Genomic DNA, 15,703 nt, shown 5'->3' with positions numbered 1-15,703 from the left:
TATCTCACGTGATCAAACAGCAGTTTATGCATCTCGAACCTATTCTCTTCTTCACCGTGTGTTTCTTTGGAGTTAGAATGGCTATAATAGCTTCATCAAAAACAGTCTTCAGTCCTTTCTGTGTTAAAGCTGAACACTCCACATAGCAGTAGGCTCCTATCTGTCAAGAAAATAAGTTAATTCAATAGCAACATATTGCAGCTGTTCAGAACTGTGCACCTCAGCGATTTGTTTCTATAGTGAAAACCACAAAGTTTGGCTGCGATCTTGCAAATTTTTCTGAATGTGCTTCCTCCTGTAGAAGAACAGAAGATTTGTATTCTGGCCAAAGATAGGGCATTTCTTTAATTTGGTTTGTCTTCTAAAGGAAGCATATTAAATAAACTCTTTGGACAGGCAGTGAGGTCCTCCAGGCATTTTCAGTAACTAAACAGCAAAAAATAACATGACCAATTTATGTTTCAAAAGGAAGTCACAATAGAAACGGTCACAGTATCCACACAGGGTGTTAAAATGGTAATACAGCATTCAGAAATAATTTCCTACACATGGTTCCAGCACCTTGCTTCAGCATGGGGATTTGACAAGATGACCTCCAGGGTTCCTTTCTAACCTCAACCATTCTGTGATTTCAACTATCTCTGATTAATGCTTACATAATTTTTACCGAGTTTCTATTCAGAAAGTTAGAATAATTACTAATAAGGAAGTACTATTCCATAGGTCTGCTCCTTAGCTACCAGTTATGAGGTTTCCTATATCAACTGGTAAAAGAAATGGGTAAAGCTGTAGAGGAAGAAAAAGCCAATTGAAAATTGATGTTTGTTGCTTCTTTGCTATGTCATTTCATTTAGGAGTTTCTAGTTTACCTCTTTTGCTAATTTCTGTCCTTGTTCCACAGATAAAGGCTTCTCTTTCATATCATTCAATCTTGCCAGAGTTTTGGGGTCATCACGAAGATCAATCTAGCAAGAAAGATTGCAGACATGTTGGAATAGCTTTTTTCTAAACAAAAGTCAACTGGTTGTTATATAAATAACCTCTTTTTAAAGCATTAAAAAAATGAAATCATGTCACTGTTCAGATGTTCAATCCTAACTGATGCAAAAGCCCTGGAAATGTAAGCTGTGAACTGCTTTCAGTCCAGAAGTTCAAAACATTTACTCCCTAATTCAGCTCTTCAATTAAAATACTAGAATGTATATCTAGCAGTGGCAGCACAACAAACTCAAACATAATAGCGACAGGTGGATCACTTCATAGCTGGAGTCCAATCCACTGGCTACAAGATGCAGGAGGAAATTCTGTCTCACTTCTCCGCTTGTTCCTTAGCTTCCATAAGTAATAGATATGACTGATAGTTGCAGACCAATGCATTTATTTCAACAAAGCAGAAGTTGCTTATTAGAGAACAACACAAATTTAAAGTTTCCAGCCAATTGTTGGGGTAGTTCTGCAAATCCAGAAGGAGGTGCTGCTCAGATCCTGCTGGACTTGAACTCTGAGCCCCAAGAAAGGGCATAAACAGTCAAGTGATTTATATAAACTAAAACAGAAACAGATACCTGTGTTCCTACTAGTAAAAAAGGAACATTAGGTGCATATTCCTTCAACTCCGGTACCCATTCTTCCTTCACGTTTTGAAATGAAGCAGGGTTTACCACTGAGAAGCAGATAAGGAAGACATCGGTCATAGGATAAGATAAAGGTCTCAGACGATCATAGTCTTCCTGAGAAAGAAAAATTCTGTTATCTTCAATGCTAAGTTGTTGCTTGTATTTAATTAATTTTATATTCAGGAACTATATTTGTATTTCAGGAAGTACGTTGAGGCAAACTTTCTCAATGTTTACAACTGTTCCTGGTTAGTTAGTGTGGAACAAAACCTCGATGTAAGAGTAATTATATGTGAATATAAACAGAAATACAATCTCTATGTTAGTACTGACAGAAACTTACCTCTGTAATAGAATATACTGAAGAGTATCTTTATAAAATGTTTTGATTTAAAGGAAAAAAAATTCTGTTCCAAACGTGCTTTCAGATCAAAAGTTAGTATTTGTTTGACCAAAGAGCGCAAGATGTGACTGCTATAAAGTCATCTAGGTTATACAAAGCTAGGCTAGATTGAGGCTATTTAATACACTTAACTTAAATGTTCCCTTTAGATCATATGTAGAAGTGATGTTTAAGTTCCTCCTTAAAGTTTTCTTTCGGCCAAAGAAATCTTACTGTCCTGTTGCTAATGATCAGGACAGGGTAAGAATCAGTAGGGAGCTCCTTTGTCCAGACTCTGCTTTCTGTAAACAAGCTCAGCAAATAGCAGCAAGAAACAGAAATTAAAGATTAAGAACCCTCTCAGAGAAACATTAGTGTCCTTTTGGGGACATGTTGGAAAAGATTACTGTTTGGGTCATTTAGAGCCATAGCATTTAAAGCCACCAGTCCTATTGCCAGTGCACACAGGAACAGAGGTACTTAGAACATTATCCCTACTGTAAAACAGACATAATCCCTCTAGCAAGAGGAAGAAAGAAGATTTTGCCACATATTTTAATTAAAACCATGAGGGAAGATGCCCCAGCTTATTTCCGCCAGGATTCTTTTGGTCTGTAGCAGGAACCAGTGTCCTACTATTCCTGCCTTAGTTAGTTTTTTTGTTTTTTAGCATAGATAACTAAGACTGATCCCGATCATTGCCAAGACAAGTGAAAAATGACTGTTTTGTACCTTCTCCACAATAAACACCAGTGCGTGGTTAATCTGTAGGCTGTAGCAGCCTCCCTCTTCCGCACATAAGCTCCCCATCTTAATTAAATCTCACAGATATTGGAATAATTTGTTCATTAAATATAAACAGAAATGTAATTCAACTCCATGGTTGAAACAGACCAGAAAATTCAATTTTCGTTTCCTTGGCAGCTGTCACATTACCAGATTATTAACCTATAGTTGCACCCTCAAAAAAGTGCTTCACTGATTAACTGTTACGTTTTTAAGATTGCATCACTAGAATTTCAGAAATCGCGTGAGAATTTCCTCAGAACAGTTTCTGCTAGACCTCTCTTCATCTGAAAGTCAGCAGCTGTGGGAAGAAGACTGCTATCTTCATCATGAAACGGAGAAAAGGTGTGGCAGCAAGCAAGCACTGGAGGAGATTTTGCACTAGTGAGGAGGCAACCATTGGCCAGGCTTTTCTGTGCTCATGTGCCATTTTGGTTACACAGACTTTAATGCCAGCCCTATTTACTCTACAGTTTTGTCAATAAGCCAGAGTAAGCTGAGCTGCAAACATGCGCACACTATTTCACAACCTATAGCTGAAACCACTGTGAAACATTTGACAGGCCATTTGAAGGTCTGCTCTTTCTCTGCTACCATCAGGGTCCTATCTTGTTGCACAAGAAAGACGTAGTAAGCAAGTCTTCTCAGCCACTGTGGCTATTCACCATAGAAGGCAAAAATAACTTTTTTAAAACAAACAAGCAAACAAAAAAATCACAACAGCAACATGATTTTGGTGGTGTTGTTTTTAAGTGTATGCTTTATGTTTCCCTTCTATTACTGAATGTAGTTAGAGCCTGCTCAGAGTTACCACACTGTTCTTTAGGGTGGAGATCAAAATCCTAAAAGAAGGTTCCTAACTGCAAATTAAACTGGTCCCTGGAGTTCAGAAATCTGCATGCAAGAACACTCGTGTGGATCCATCAGTGACTCTCTAAATCAGCTCTACTAAATCGTATGCAAGATATTCTTGAAAAGGTTTTGATTTTCTTTTTTACAAAAATAAATCTAGTTTATAGTCGTAATTTCTACCACTGAAGAACTGCCTTTACTAAACTCTTCAGTTTTATGAAAGTCTCACACCTGGGTTACAATAATTAAGAGTACTACATGCATTAAATATTGGAATGGAGAGAACTGTCACCAGAAATTACTGCGAGTCCACTGACACTAAAATATGTACGAGTTAATTCATTTCAAATTACAGACAGACCTTTTATTCATGGCAAATACTCATTTGCTCATCCTAAAGACAAGTTACATTTGTCTGATTTACTTCCAAACTATTTAATTTTTCTATTTTAAATCCCATGGGATACAAATCTTTGTATGTTCAGCCACATTTTGGTACAGCATCTTTCTTCCTCAGCATCTATCAGCAGTCATCCAGGAGTGAGCGATTTCACTGCTCTTTAAGGAGCGTGCAGTGCTGATCTTCTTCCCTCTGCCTTCCTCTTTTTATATGCCTTTTGATTTATACCCTGCTCCATCTGGGCAAGCTGTGGGTCCACCCCATTTAAGATGTTAAACAAGTACAGAGTGCTTAGATACTTCATGTACCACAGCCAAAGATGTACGTGGTATTCACTATAGAGATTTCACTGCATTGATGCTGATGTAAATTGACAGAAAATTTGGCTATACCCACCAATCCTATTGCTTGAAGCAAGGTCAGTGCTACCAGGCTGTCCTTTAAATCTCACCTGTGCTATGAAAATGATGTTCATATTGATACTAATAATGGCCCACCACCACTTACTTTAGTAAGACACATAGTTAAACTGGTCCCAGGTCCTCCTCAGAGAGAGCCTGGCTTAAACACTATGAGCACTGTGTAAGCTGCCTGTGTATAAAGGCTCCTTCTGCTCCCCAACAACCCCCTCTGAAATAATAAAACCAAATCTGAAAACTTTCTCTGATGTATCAGGTCTAAATAACTGCTTGCACTCAGTTAAAGAATCTGAAATACCATATGAATTTAGACTATTATTCAGAATATCAGAGAAGCCTGGAAAAAAATCTGATTGCTTCAATTATAGTTTATTTCCTGAATCTAGTGTAAGGGAAATAAATGTGCTTTATTCTAAAATTAAATGCAGTGGCAAAATCTAATTATACAAGTCAGTCAACATAAATTCCAATTTGAGTGCATGTACACACCATGCTGTACAGCAATTAAACTTCCAGACTAAATGGGGGAGGCAGTTTTTTGTATGTTTAGGCATTGCAATATTTAAAGAATTTAAGTGGAATATTTATGAGTATAAATAAGATGGATAAGAAAGCCACTAAGAATTAGAATATACAGTGAAGTCTTAATTCCAGACATACAGTCTAGTCCAGTCCATAGTACTTAGACTAGTACAGTCTAGTGAAGTCCACTCTGGACTTCAAAGTTTTTCACTGTTTCCCGAAAGAGATACATATAAATAAGAAAAAACATGCTGAAAATGTAGGAACTGTAATAAATTGAATGTGTGTTGGCTAAATTAACACGGTACAGTGCTGTGGTATTATATGGACACCATCTGGAAGATACTACACTGCAACAGGAGCATTCATCTTTTACCTAGCATCTCTGCAGTAAGCAAGGACAGCTGCCAATGAAGAAGAGACAAAGGAAAGAAGATGAGATGGAGGAACCAGTGATTCATCTTGGCTTCTCAACTACAAACTGGGAAGGACTGTTTTTTGGTTTTTGTTTTGCTTTTGGGGGGAGTTGTTTTTAAGAAGGGAGAAAGGAAATTCATACTTGCAAATTCTCATTTCCCTCTAGTTTTGGTATTTTACAGGCAAATCTAGCATTATCTGTGTCCTTAAAATCTTTCCTTTAGGTCTCTTTTTCCATCTGCTACAGTACCTAACAATATCCCTCTCTCAGGTTCTCTGCTGCCTTGGCTGGCATACTGAATCACTGATTTTCACTGTATTTTGGATGACTAGGTGGATGTGTTTTAATCTACAATCCAAAACTTGGCTACTCCTTTTCCTCACCTTTAGATACTTAAAAACAGAAGTCTCGAAGAACTCCTTGCATGAAGAATGGTCTTGATATTCTGCAACAGCATATTGTTCTTCATTTCAGGATTTTGCTCAGACTAAAAAAACCCTGTGCTGTATTTCAAGTTGCCTAATTCCATGGATATCAGCTGGAAGACATAGTTAAAAACACACAAACTGCATTCCTAACTCTGCTGCTGACATAATTTGTTGCCCTGAGCAAGTTATTATCCTCTCTCTGCTTGCATCTTCCCATCTGTTAGGGTGCCCCATAGGGGTTTGCTAGCTTAATAATGCATTAGTCTTTGCAAAGCTTTCCAAAAGCTTTTGGTGCCCACAGCTTACAGTGCGATGGGTTATTTAAAAAACAAAAACAAAACAGCTAAGACAAACTGCATACTCAATTTCTAGACAACCTTCTTGACTCACAGAAGCATAATTTCCATTTATTTATAAGAAAATTGAAGTCAGAGGAGTGGACATAGCTGAGATCCCACAGTATTCTTTGTAGCTTCCCTGTTTTATGGTATCAATGGCCAAGTAAGAGCAGTGGGGACAGAGGTCCTTACCCTCCTCAGCACAATGTGAGGCCACTGGCTTCCCTCTCCTGCGGCATGGAATTAGGTTCTCTCTGTTCAACTTGGAGACATGAAGGATAATCAGAGGAGCCTACTTTGCAGCAAGTACCTCCCCACACCTTGACCAAAATGTCTAGAGAAATTCACACCTCTAAGATCTGCCGTACTGAAGAAGACACAAACCTAGATCTGTTTGTTTTCCTTGCAGATATCTCCATACTTACAGACAAAAAGATCAGCTATTCTATATTCTGAGGAGATAGGATCTGGATAGAGGGGAACAAAATATGGCTCACACCACGCTGGAATTAAAACTGGAACTTGACAACTCCAGGTTTGTGCTCTCTGCATTGGCAACCATCTGTTGCTTTCACAGCTTACAACAGCAATCATAAGAGGAGGTTCTCACTCCCAACCATCTGTTTTTAGACAAGAAGCCAAAAATAGATCTCAGGCGGAGTTGCTAGAGGAATCCAGCTTTCATGTAGTGCAGGGTAATGACAACTGCTGCTCACAGTGAGCCACACACAGATCACTGGAGGTGGAAAGTCAACCCCAGCTGTACGTCCAAGTTGTAACCTATTATGTAGTAGGACAGATGAAAGTTTGCTTTCCGAAAAAATCACCGTACTTCAAGTTCACCATTTTTGGAGCGAATTTAATTGCTATCCTTCAACACTGCATCATTCATAGTTTTCCTCCCTGAAATTCCCAATTCAGAAGGCCCCCTGCAATATTTTGAAAAATGTAACAAGAACCATAATAACTCCTGCAACAAGTACACACCTCAAAGACTCCTTGTTACAGCAGTGGGCAAGTCCTGCTGTCTCCCCCCAGACTATTCTGAGTTAAAAGTCCTCCTGCAGTTTTGCCATATGCACCAGGCAGAGCCTTAGCAAACAACAGCCTCCCCAGAAGCACACCAGGAAGCAGATTTGTGCTGAGGGGCTGAATCACGCTGTGGTTTCTGATTCTGCTAGAAGCCTGGGTGGGGGAGGAGAGAGTGAAGCGTGCTGTACTGCCCCATACAAAGCACTTCTCTGGCTTAAAAACCGAGCTGTTTTCAGTGTGGGCTGCATGTACTCTGTAACACTGTGCAGGGGCGCAGGGCGAAGTGTCCCCGGCACAGTGCCCACGATGCAGCATCACCGCAAAGCAAACTGCCTGCCCAGCTCTGCGATCAAAGCCTGTCACGTGCATCACTGTGTTCGATTTCTCTGGTGCCTACATCTGTAGCCCCTGGCTTCTGATCATGCACAACAAAGTCAGCTGATGTTCCCTGGCTACAGGGAAAAGTACACGACGGCCCCTCTATCTCTTTGCTAGCTGCTAGGGTTCCAAGTGAGTGCTGATGAAGAAGCTGGAGTTGTCCTGCTGTGGCTTCTAACACAGGTTTCCCAGAGAATGCAGAAAGTGGTTGATTTGGGTCCAGCATCTACTTTTTATTTATAGAAAAGGCTGCAAGAATACAGGTTAAGTGCTCTCCCATTGTATTCTAAAAATGAAGTAAGCTAATCTAAATCCATCTCTGAATTCCTGTGAGGAGGACTGTTCAAAAGAGGTATGAATTATACATTGAAAAAGACTAGAATTTGTGAATCGTGATTTTTATTCTGACAGAACTTCCCTTCTGGCATATCTGAGAACTGAGCTGCTGCTTACATGAAGCAGAGAACTTGCATGCTTGTACATGCTTACAAAAGTCTGAAAAGCTTTTCCGCATATAAAGCAATAAGCAGCTAAAAGATGAAGCCTATTAAGATGGATTTTAGAGCATAAAGACAAGAAGGACAGAATATGCCCTTTGTTATACATAAAATTGCTTTTAAGCGATCAAAATTGATCCCAGTCTTAAAGTGCGATTAAATACTGTCCAAATCCTACATCTTGGCATGAGGTGATGCTCACTATTTCCCTAGACAGTCTCAACAGAGCACTTCCCTCCATTACCACAGTAACTTCAACTTCCCAATTTCTCTTTGGTTTTCTAAAAGAAGTCATCCCCAGATTTTGTCTCTAAGACGTATTATTTAGCATCTTTCATGATGGAACATGGATTCCACTGACTGCATGCACATTTTTACTTGAACACACCTTTACCAGTTGGCCACCCCTTACGGATCTCCAAGAAAGCAGTGCAGTGACTGCCTGGGAAGCCCTTTCACTCATTATCCATGAGAAATCACCGGGCTGTGGTGAGCTGCTGTGCTGGTTTCCTGCTCACTTTCCGTGACCTTACAAACAGCAGTCTTCCCTCCCCAGATTTTCACTTTTTCCGCAAAAGGAAGTCATCCCATTTTGGTGATTGCAGCCACGAACAATTCACCGCAATTCACTCCAACACTGCATCCCAACTGCAAATCAGACCAACCAGGGCAATAAAGCAGGGAGCCCTACAGATGATCTTTCAGCATTCAAGGCTACATCTAATTTAGAGTGCAAGCTGCTTGAGGCACATTCAGTCTGTTTTATTCACCTAATGCAATCAGTTCACCTGAGATGCTGTCAGATGTTCCTTTGCTCTGAAGAATCATTCTGCAACCTGCATCTCGATACACACACCAGCAAGTGCCAACCATTGCAAAGAATTACTGAGCACATGCCACCAAATGGATGTAGCAGTGATTAAAAAAGATGAGGATGGCAGCACCTAATGCTTGGAGGTTAAAATAAGAACTGAAGCTCTGTCCCAAAGCATCCATTTCTGTAATACTGTTTTGTATAATTCATAGTAAAACCGCAGGATTTGGAATCAGTGTGTTTTATATTATCTCTTAAAGTCCAGGCTCCCATAGACTGCTGATTACATAAATGAAAAATCTCATCCTTCTCACTTGTAAATGAAAGGTAAATTTCTACTCATCCATAAATGCAGAGAAAACTTGAACTCACAAAACCCAAAGACTTCAAGGAAAGCCACTTCCAGCAAAGGGAGTCTCAAGCCATTTTCATTTCCTATGTTTTCAGGTGCTCCGTACCACCAGCATGTGAGGACAGAATTGGCTGACTCAGTATTTTGAATGCAACTACTTTTTTTTTTATGTTCCTTTAGTCTACGTGTTCTCAATAAAGGAACTGGAACAAAGCACACTGAAATCAGCAGTGACTGCCTGCTGACACGAAGCTGTGGCTCAGACCCTAACTTATACTACATGTGCCTCTGCCCCAAGGATTCTGACCAGACAAAGGAGGTCTTTGCTATGGAAGCTGTTCTCTTGTCTAAACTACACTTAAGTTGTTTGAAGGCGTAGTTTAGAGGCTGACTCAGGAGTCAGACTGCAAGAGAAAAACAGGGCGTTTCTGAGATTCTTCATATTTGCCAAAATATGAAAAACTCTGCAAATGAAACGTTTCACTCAGGAAATGTGACTGCAGAACTTCCAAAAAATTCCCATGGTCTTGTATAGCAAAGCTTGTTGTCAGAAAGCCCCGCTAGCTCAGGCTGCTCGCCCAGCTGTCCCCTTCCATCACTCCTGCTGCCTGCAGGACAGTTGCAGATTATATGACAATTTGCTGAGCACAGGTGCACACCGTCTTAAAGTGAAGTCAGGAAGCAAGAGGATAGGCCATAATATTACGCTAGAACAGTGATAATTATTGCAAGGTTTCTTTTGTAGATTGCAGTGTTTGGATAGCATGGAAACATGCCACTGTACCTCAAAGAAAGCGAGCAAGATTCAGAGAGAACCTCCTCACAAACTAAAGCGTATCTATGTCTCCTAATCCAGAAAAAGAGATGTTTTTACTTGACAACACAATCCGTGTTTAGCAATAGTTTCTCTGTGCCAGTAGACTCCATAAAAACATGCCTTTAACATACCATAAACTGATGTTTTGGAGAACCTCTCATGCTTGGTTTGCTTTGGGTTCCTTACTTTGGCCTGCTGTTAACTCACTGTTCATATGACCATGACATTATTGGTCTTCATTCTCAAAGACAACCTTTAATTTAATTTTAAGTTAACTCAGCCCCAATTTTCAGAAATGCAGCAGGCCTTTGGACATTCTGAAAATTAAACATTGGGTTTGCCACAATGGATGCTTTTGGAAACTCTGAGCAACATTCCTCATCCTGTGACTCTTCGCCTGCTGATAACAGTACTTCCCTGTCTTTCTAGGGAGGACTTGAGGCTTGCAAAGTGTGACTCACAGTTAACAATGAGGTATTTGGATGTAAAGTTTGCACTGGAATTATTATTATTGGAAGACCATTTGGCCATTCTAAAGGTAACGGGCTATTACCTTTCAAAGGAAAGTCTGTCACTGCTGAAGTATCTGCTGCTGACCTCCCATCACAGCAACACATCAGCCCACACATACTACCTCCTTAAAATCTTAAACTTCAGAGAAAGGATCTGGGCATATTTCTATTTTAAATTACACACATCCAGTTGTTGCTGCAGAGCCATTAAACCTGTGTGGCTCTCTGCATCCTCACGCACAGCAGCTTCAGCTGAGCTATTCATAGGGCTGCAGCCACCCGGGCTGCAGTGAGCTCACAGCCTGCCGGCAGCAGCTGCAGCCTGCCTGCGACAGCGCAAAGCGAGCGAGGGAAAACGCACGTGGGAGGAGGGAGGTGCAGGGACAGAATGGGGATGGCTCACTTAATTTTTACATTTGCCAACATCACATCGGAGTTTTCAGCATTTGTAACTCAGCAATGAAGGCTCACAGGGTTTGCTTTGTGGAAGCGTGCTTGCGTGCTCCGGGTTTGCATTTGGCACTCTGGCTTTGTGGAATGCGCAGATCAGAAGGAATAATGCAGTCTAAGGAAGGAAATTCCTATTCCACAACAGACTACCCCAACAGTTAGCAGCTGCCTCTCCTCTCAGGATGCTGAAGCAGTACCTGTGAAACTGCGGCTACCTTCCAGAGCCAAGGCAAACAGTTGGCGAGGATTACACAGATGACTGCTATTTCTTGTTTTATTTATAGCAGCCATTGCAAATTGTGTGTCCATCCACTTTAAAAGCCCTGCCTCCATCCCTCTCTTTCCCACAGGCTCATTCACAGTTAGAATTATTTGTTTTTACATCTGGCCTTCAGGGAAGCACTGATCTTGCTAGTATTTGAGTTTGCTTTACGCACTCCAGCTTGACCAATTCTAACATAAAATTGCTTTTGACTTCAGTTTTAACTCAGTTACAACACAAAAAAATATATATCACTGTGTCTGAATTAAGGTGGCTGCAGCTGCAACAAGAGCAGCCATCAGAGTACGCAAGTTGAAAGAAGCCAGGCAGAGGCTGTTCTCATACTGCGCTTTGCATTTTTGCAGCTTCTGTTTTGGTCACAGCTGAGAAGCCCCTGAGAATTTCACTCTGGCCTGCTCCTGCAACCTTCCTGCCCACCCTCTTGTTCCTGACAGCCCTTCACAGCAAAGCACACGAGAAGAGCAACTCTTCCACGTGTTCATGCTCAGGACATGCTGGATGAGACAGACCACACCATGAATGGAAACCCCACATCAAAGGAGAAGGAAAGGAGAATTAACCCTGGCTGCCATGTTAAGTAGCAGCCTTCAGTGTGGAGCACAACCTCCAAGAGGTAAATGCTGCATATCCTCCCACTTCTTCTCATCATTTGAGATGCAGCAAAGGGACACACAGCCCACCTTTCTGTTAATACTCCCAGAAATTTTTCTGAAAGTTTCAATATTGTGAGAGTTAGCAGTATTATGAAAGACCAAAATGATCATCACTGTTCTTAGTTCCAAAGCACTCTGCCAGGGTGAAGTCAGCAGGCTCCTGCTGGAGCCCCAGTTTCCTTCCCAGGCTTGTTTTGCCACATACCCCTGCTCCATAAAGAACATTACTGACACACAGTTGCTCTCAGAGCAAGAGAAACAACCGTAAAGCCAAAGGCACCCAAGCATCACCATCAGGTGCACTTCATGTTCATAAGCTTTGTCATGTTTCTGCTCCCAGCTCTGGGTTATGCAAGTAGGCTCCACCATTCATCTGAGGGACAACAAGGAGGAGTAAGGGGACAAAGAAACTCAAAGTGGAGGGCTGTGCAGAGCAGTAAGGCCCAAAGGAGCTGCAGCTCCACCTCCAAGAGGAATTGCCTGTGGAATGCACTCCCCAGGGTGGCATGGCCACACCGGGACCAGGAGTCAGCCTCTACAGCTGCAAAACCTAGTGGGCTCCAGGAACCTCCCCTCCCAGCTGCTGTACTGGCTGTTTTCTGCTGAACTGGGGTATTTTCAGATGAAGTCTGCCTGGACATGCACGTGGTGGGGAAAGTTTGTCTGCATATAGACTGTAACTTGTGAACTGTGTCATTTTTCCCTGCTATATATAACCTGGAAAAAAATAGGACCTTAATAGATTTATTCTCAACCTACTTTAAACTCAAAAAGATGCAAGGCATTATGTGATTGGTGCAGTTACTGTGCGCGATTCTCCCTACATTGTGAAGCAGCTCACTAGAAAAGCAAACTAGATGTCATGAACTCAGCTCACAGCCCCCCACCAAACAGAAGTCTGTCACACATTGCTAAATACATAACCATACAAGCTAACAACACCCACAGATTGGTAAGTCAGTACTTCAGGCTGATGGGCCTGCTGCACACTGGCAGCTTTTGGCTCCTTGCTCTGCCATGGGCTTCCTGTGGGAATATGGAGCAGGTCACAGCCCAAACTTCTGCACTCTCACTCCTCTTCCCACAGAAAATGAGATCTGGACTCTGCCCAGGGCTGGGGCTGTATGCACTCAGAAGGCTGCAAGTAGCTCAGATGCCACTATAATCACATGCTGCCAAGCTTTGATAAAATGATACTATCAGGCTATTGTTTTGCAGTAAAACTATTTGGGGGTGACAGGATTAGAAATAACAACACTGATGTTTGCTGGCACAGAAATCCCAACTTCAAGCTGCAATGAATCCGAGCTGAACAGAAGTCTGTACAACCAGCAGGCATGTACCAGACGCAGCATGCTGCTTCCTCAACACAGAGAAGAAACTACCAACTCCTATCTTTTCTGCTCTTAAATACATACAATTGTTAAACTTCACAGAAAGCTTTCTTCTACCCCATGGCTCTCTCAGAATGGCTCATCAGCAAACTCCGATGAAGGAATAAAAAGAACAAAATTGTCAGGCTGGAGGCTCTACATGGGTTCCTGTAAGAACCTCCACAGTTGTTCTGGGTGCTGGAATGGGGCTTCCATGGGCAGCCCCAGATGTCCACTGCTCCCCTCCAATAACCTGAACTAGGGTGAGGAAAATGGTAAAGACTTTATGATTGCTGCAGGTCTGAGTTTCGCCAAGAGCATATCGCTTTGTGACAGCAGTCTCCCTGAAACAATCTACAAGTCTAGACTTACAGTACCTTTGCTTGCTGTTTGCTGCAAATTGGCCAGCTTACTACTAGTGTTAGAGGAAGCCAAAGGTTTCTCCGTGTAGCTACCCAGATGGACACCACAAAGCCACTTGAGGTAAGATTGCACAGAGCTTACAACACACGCTCCCGTAATTAGCAACAAGCCACCATGGGCTGTTTGAGACAGCATCCACGAATAAGCTCTGCATACATACACGAGTGCAAGGTGCTTTTTCTTTTTTTTTGCTTTTTTTTGTTTTTCCAGTGCTCATTATAGAAACTGGATGCATGTTAGCAGATCTTTATTTGCCTCAGCACACTTGAACAGTATTTTAAAGCCAGCTGGGTTGTGAAGCATTTACTACAAAGCTATGGTGGAAATAGCAAGTGAACTCATTTTGCATCACTGGGACCAGTTTGTGTTTGTATCAGTGAGTTCTCAATGATGAAGTCAGTCTGTTGGTAGAAAACTCACCCTCCAGCTACTGGCTTTCTGGAAGCAAAGCTGTTCCCTGGAATTCTCCCTGAATGGATTGTGTTGCTGCTTTCAGGCCTTAAACACTCAAGACTGGCTGAGTACTGCTTCCCTTACAGCTACATGCACACTTAGAGAGGCACACTAATTTGAACAATTGTTCAGATAAGAGCAGGAATTACTGAGTTACAAAGTATGGCTTCACTGTGTGCCAGTGCAGAGAGATTATCTTCCTCGTTGTTCCTTACCACAGGGAAGCACGTCTGAGGTCATGTGAGACCCAAACACAAGCTCATGCTACAAGAAGTTTTAGTATAGGGAATATACAACTTTGCAAAAAACCACACAGCATTTCTGTAGAGGCTCCACACTTTTTTTAGCACCTCCTGCCCCCAAAGCCAGGCCCTTTACATGCTGTTTTGGTTCAGATATGCCACCCCCGAAGTATTTCAACTCATAAGACCGTGCTCAGCCAGCAGCTGCTGGCTGCAAGTTGTGATAACTGAGCAGAGATGTCGATAATAGAGCCCTGTGCTGTTCGCTACAGTAGAGATCTCTCTGAATATCCAGCATTAAAAGTGCCTCAGTCACATGCTGACATAGCGTCTTCCACTGTGGGCTGTAATAACCTTCTCAAGAGAATCACTTGGACTGTCTAGTATAGTTTAAAAAAAAAAAGAAGAAAAAGAAGAAGAAGAAGAAAGGAAAGAAAAAAAGGCAGCAAAGCCAAAAAGCCAAAGCTGAACAACAATTCCATGAGCCCCAAGTGCAGACACGGGTCCTGCAGCAGCCCACCACCGGCCGCGCCGCGCCTCCCCGCTGCCGAGCCGGCTCCCGGCCGCCCAGCCAGCCCCGCTCGGTCCGTCCCCGCTGCGGCAGCGGGCGACGCGAGGAGCCCCGCTGAGTAATGCCGCCGGGGCGCGCAGCCGCCAGAGCAACTTCGGCGCCGGACAGCGCCGGCTGCCAGGCGGCCGGGGTCTGGGGTCGCTCACTCACCTGCCCGGCGGTGTCGTAGAGCCCCAGCAGGTACTGCTTGCCCTCCACGGTGACGCTGACTGCGAGGAGGGAGAGACAAACCGGGTGAGGCCGCGGCGGGGAGAGCCCCGGCGGGGCAAGGTCGGGCGGGGGGGAGCGGAGCCGAGCCGAACCGAACCAAGCGGCTCCGCGCCGCCGCCCCCCGTCCCGCTCACCTGCGTAGTGGTCGAAGACGGTGGGCACGTACTCCTCGGGGAAGGCGTCGTTGGCGTAGCTCATCAGCAGGCACGTCTTGCCCACGGCGCCGTCCCCCACCACCACGCACTTCAGCATGACCGCGGCGCTGCCATGGGCCATGGCCGGAGCCCGCCCTCATGGCCCCGCGGGTGCGCCCCGCCGCGCCGGGCCCCCCGGCATCGCTCCGCCGCCGCCGCTCAACGGGCGCCCCCGCCGGCCCCCGCCGGGCGCGGCCCCCCCGCCATCCGCCGCCGCGCTGGGCCCGGCGGGAGCCGCCTTCCCCTGGCCGCGGCCGTGCAGGGGAAGTGCCCGCGGGAGGCGGGGAG

General features: G+C 43.5%; 1 protein-coding gene across 2 annotated transcripts; it reads right to left on the bottom strand.

Moving 5' to 3' along the window:
• Window positions 1–4: 4 nt before the first annotated feature.
• On the bottom strand, window positions 5–15,497 carry RHOQ (ras homolog family member Q; the record flags this gene model as incomplete). 2 transcript variants are annotated; one of them, XM_079532461.1, is made up of 5 exons in its annotated part: window positions 5–160; window positions 870–965; window positions 1,566–1,730; window positions 15,162–15,220; window positions 15,356–15,497. In XM_079532461.1, the coding sequence occupies 5 exons, from the start codon at window positions 15,495–15,497 to the stop codon at window positions 5–7; spliced, it is 618 nt and encodes a 205-aa protein (XP_079388587.1). The 2 variants fall into 2 exon arrangements, with proteins under 2 accessions (XP_079388587.1, XP_079388588.1); XM_079532462.1 differs by having other exon boundaries at window positions 124–156.
• Window positions 15,498–15,703: the final 206 nt, after the last annotated feature.

The sequence above is a fragment of the Tetrao urogallus genome (assembly GCF_951394365.1).
Source record: "Tetrao urogallus genome assembly, chromosome: 2".
NCBI lineage: Eukaryota > Metazoa > Chordata > Aves > Galliformes > Phasianidae > Tetrao > Tetrao urogallus.
The sequence above is the reverse complement of the archived record's forward strand: the minus strand, read 5'-3'. Positions and strand labels throughout refer to the sequence as shown.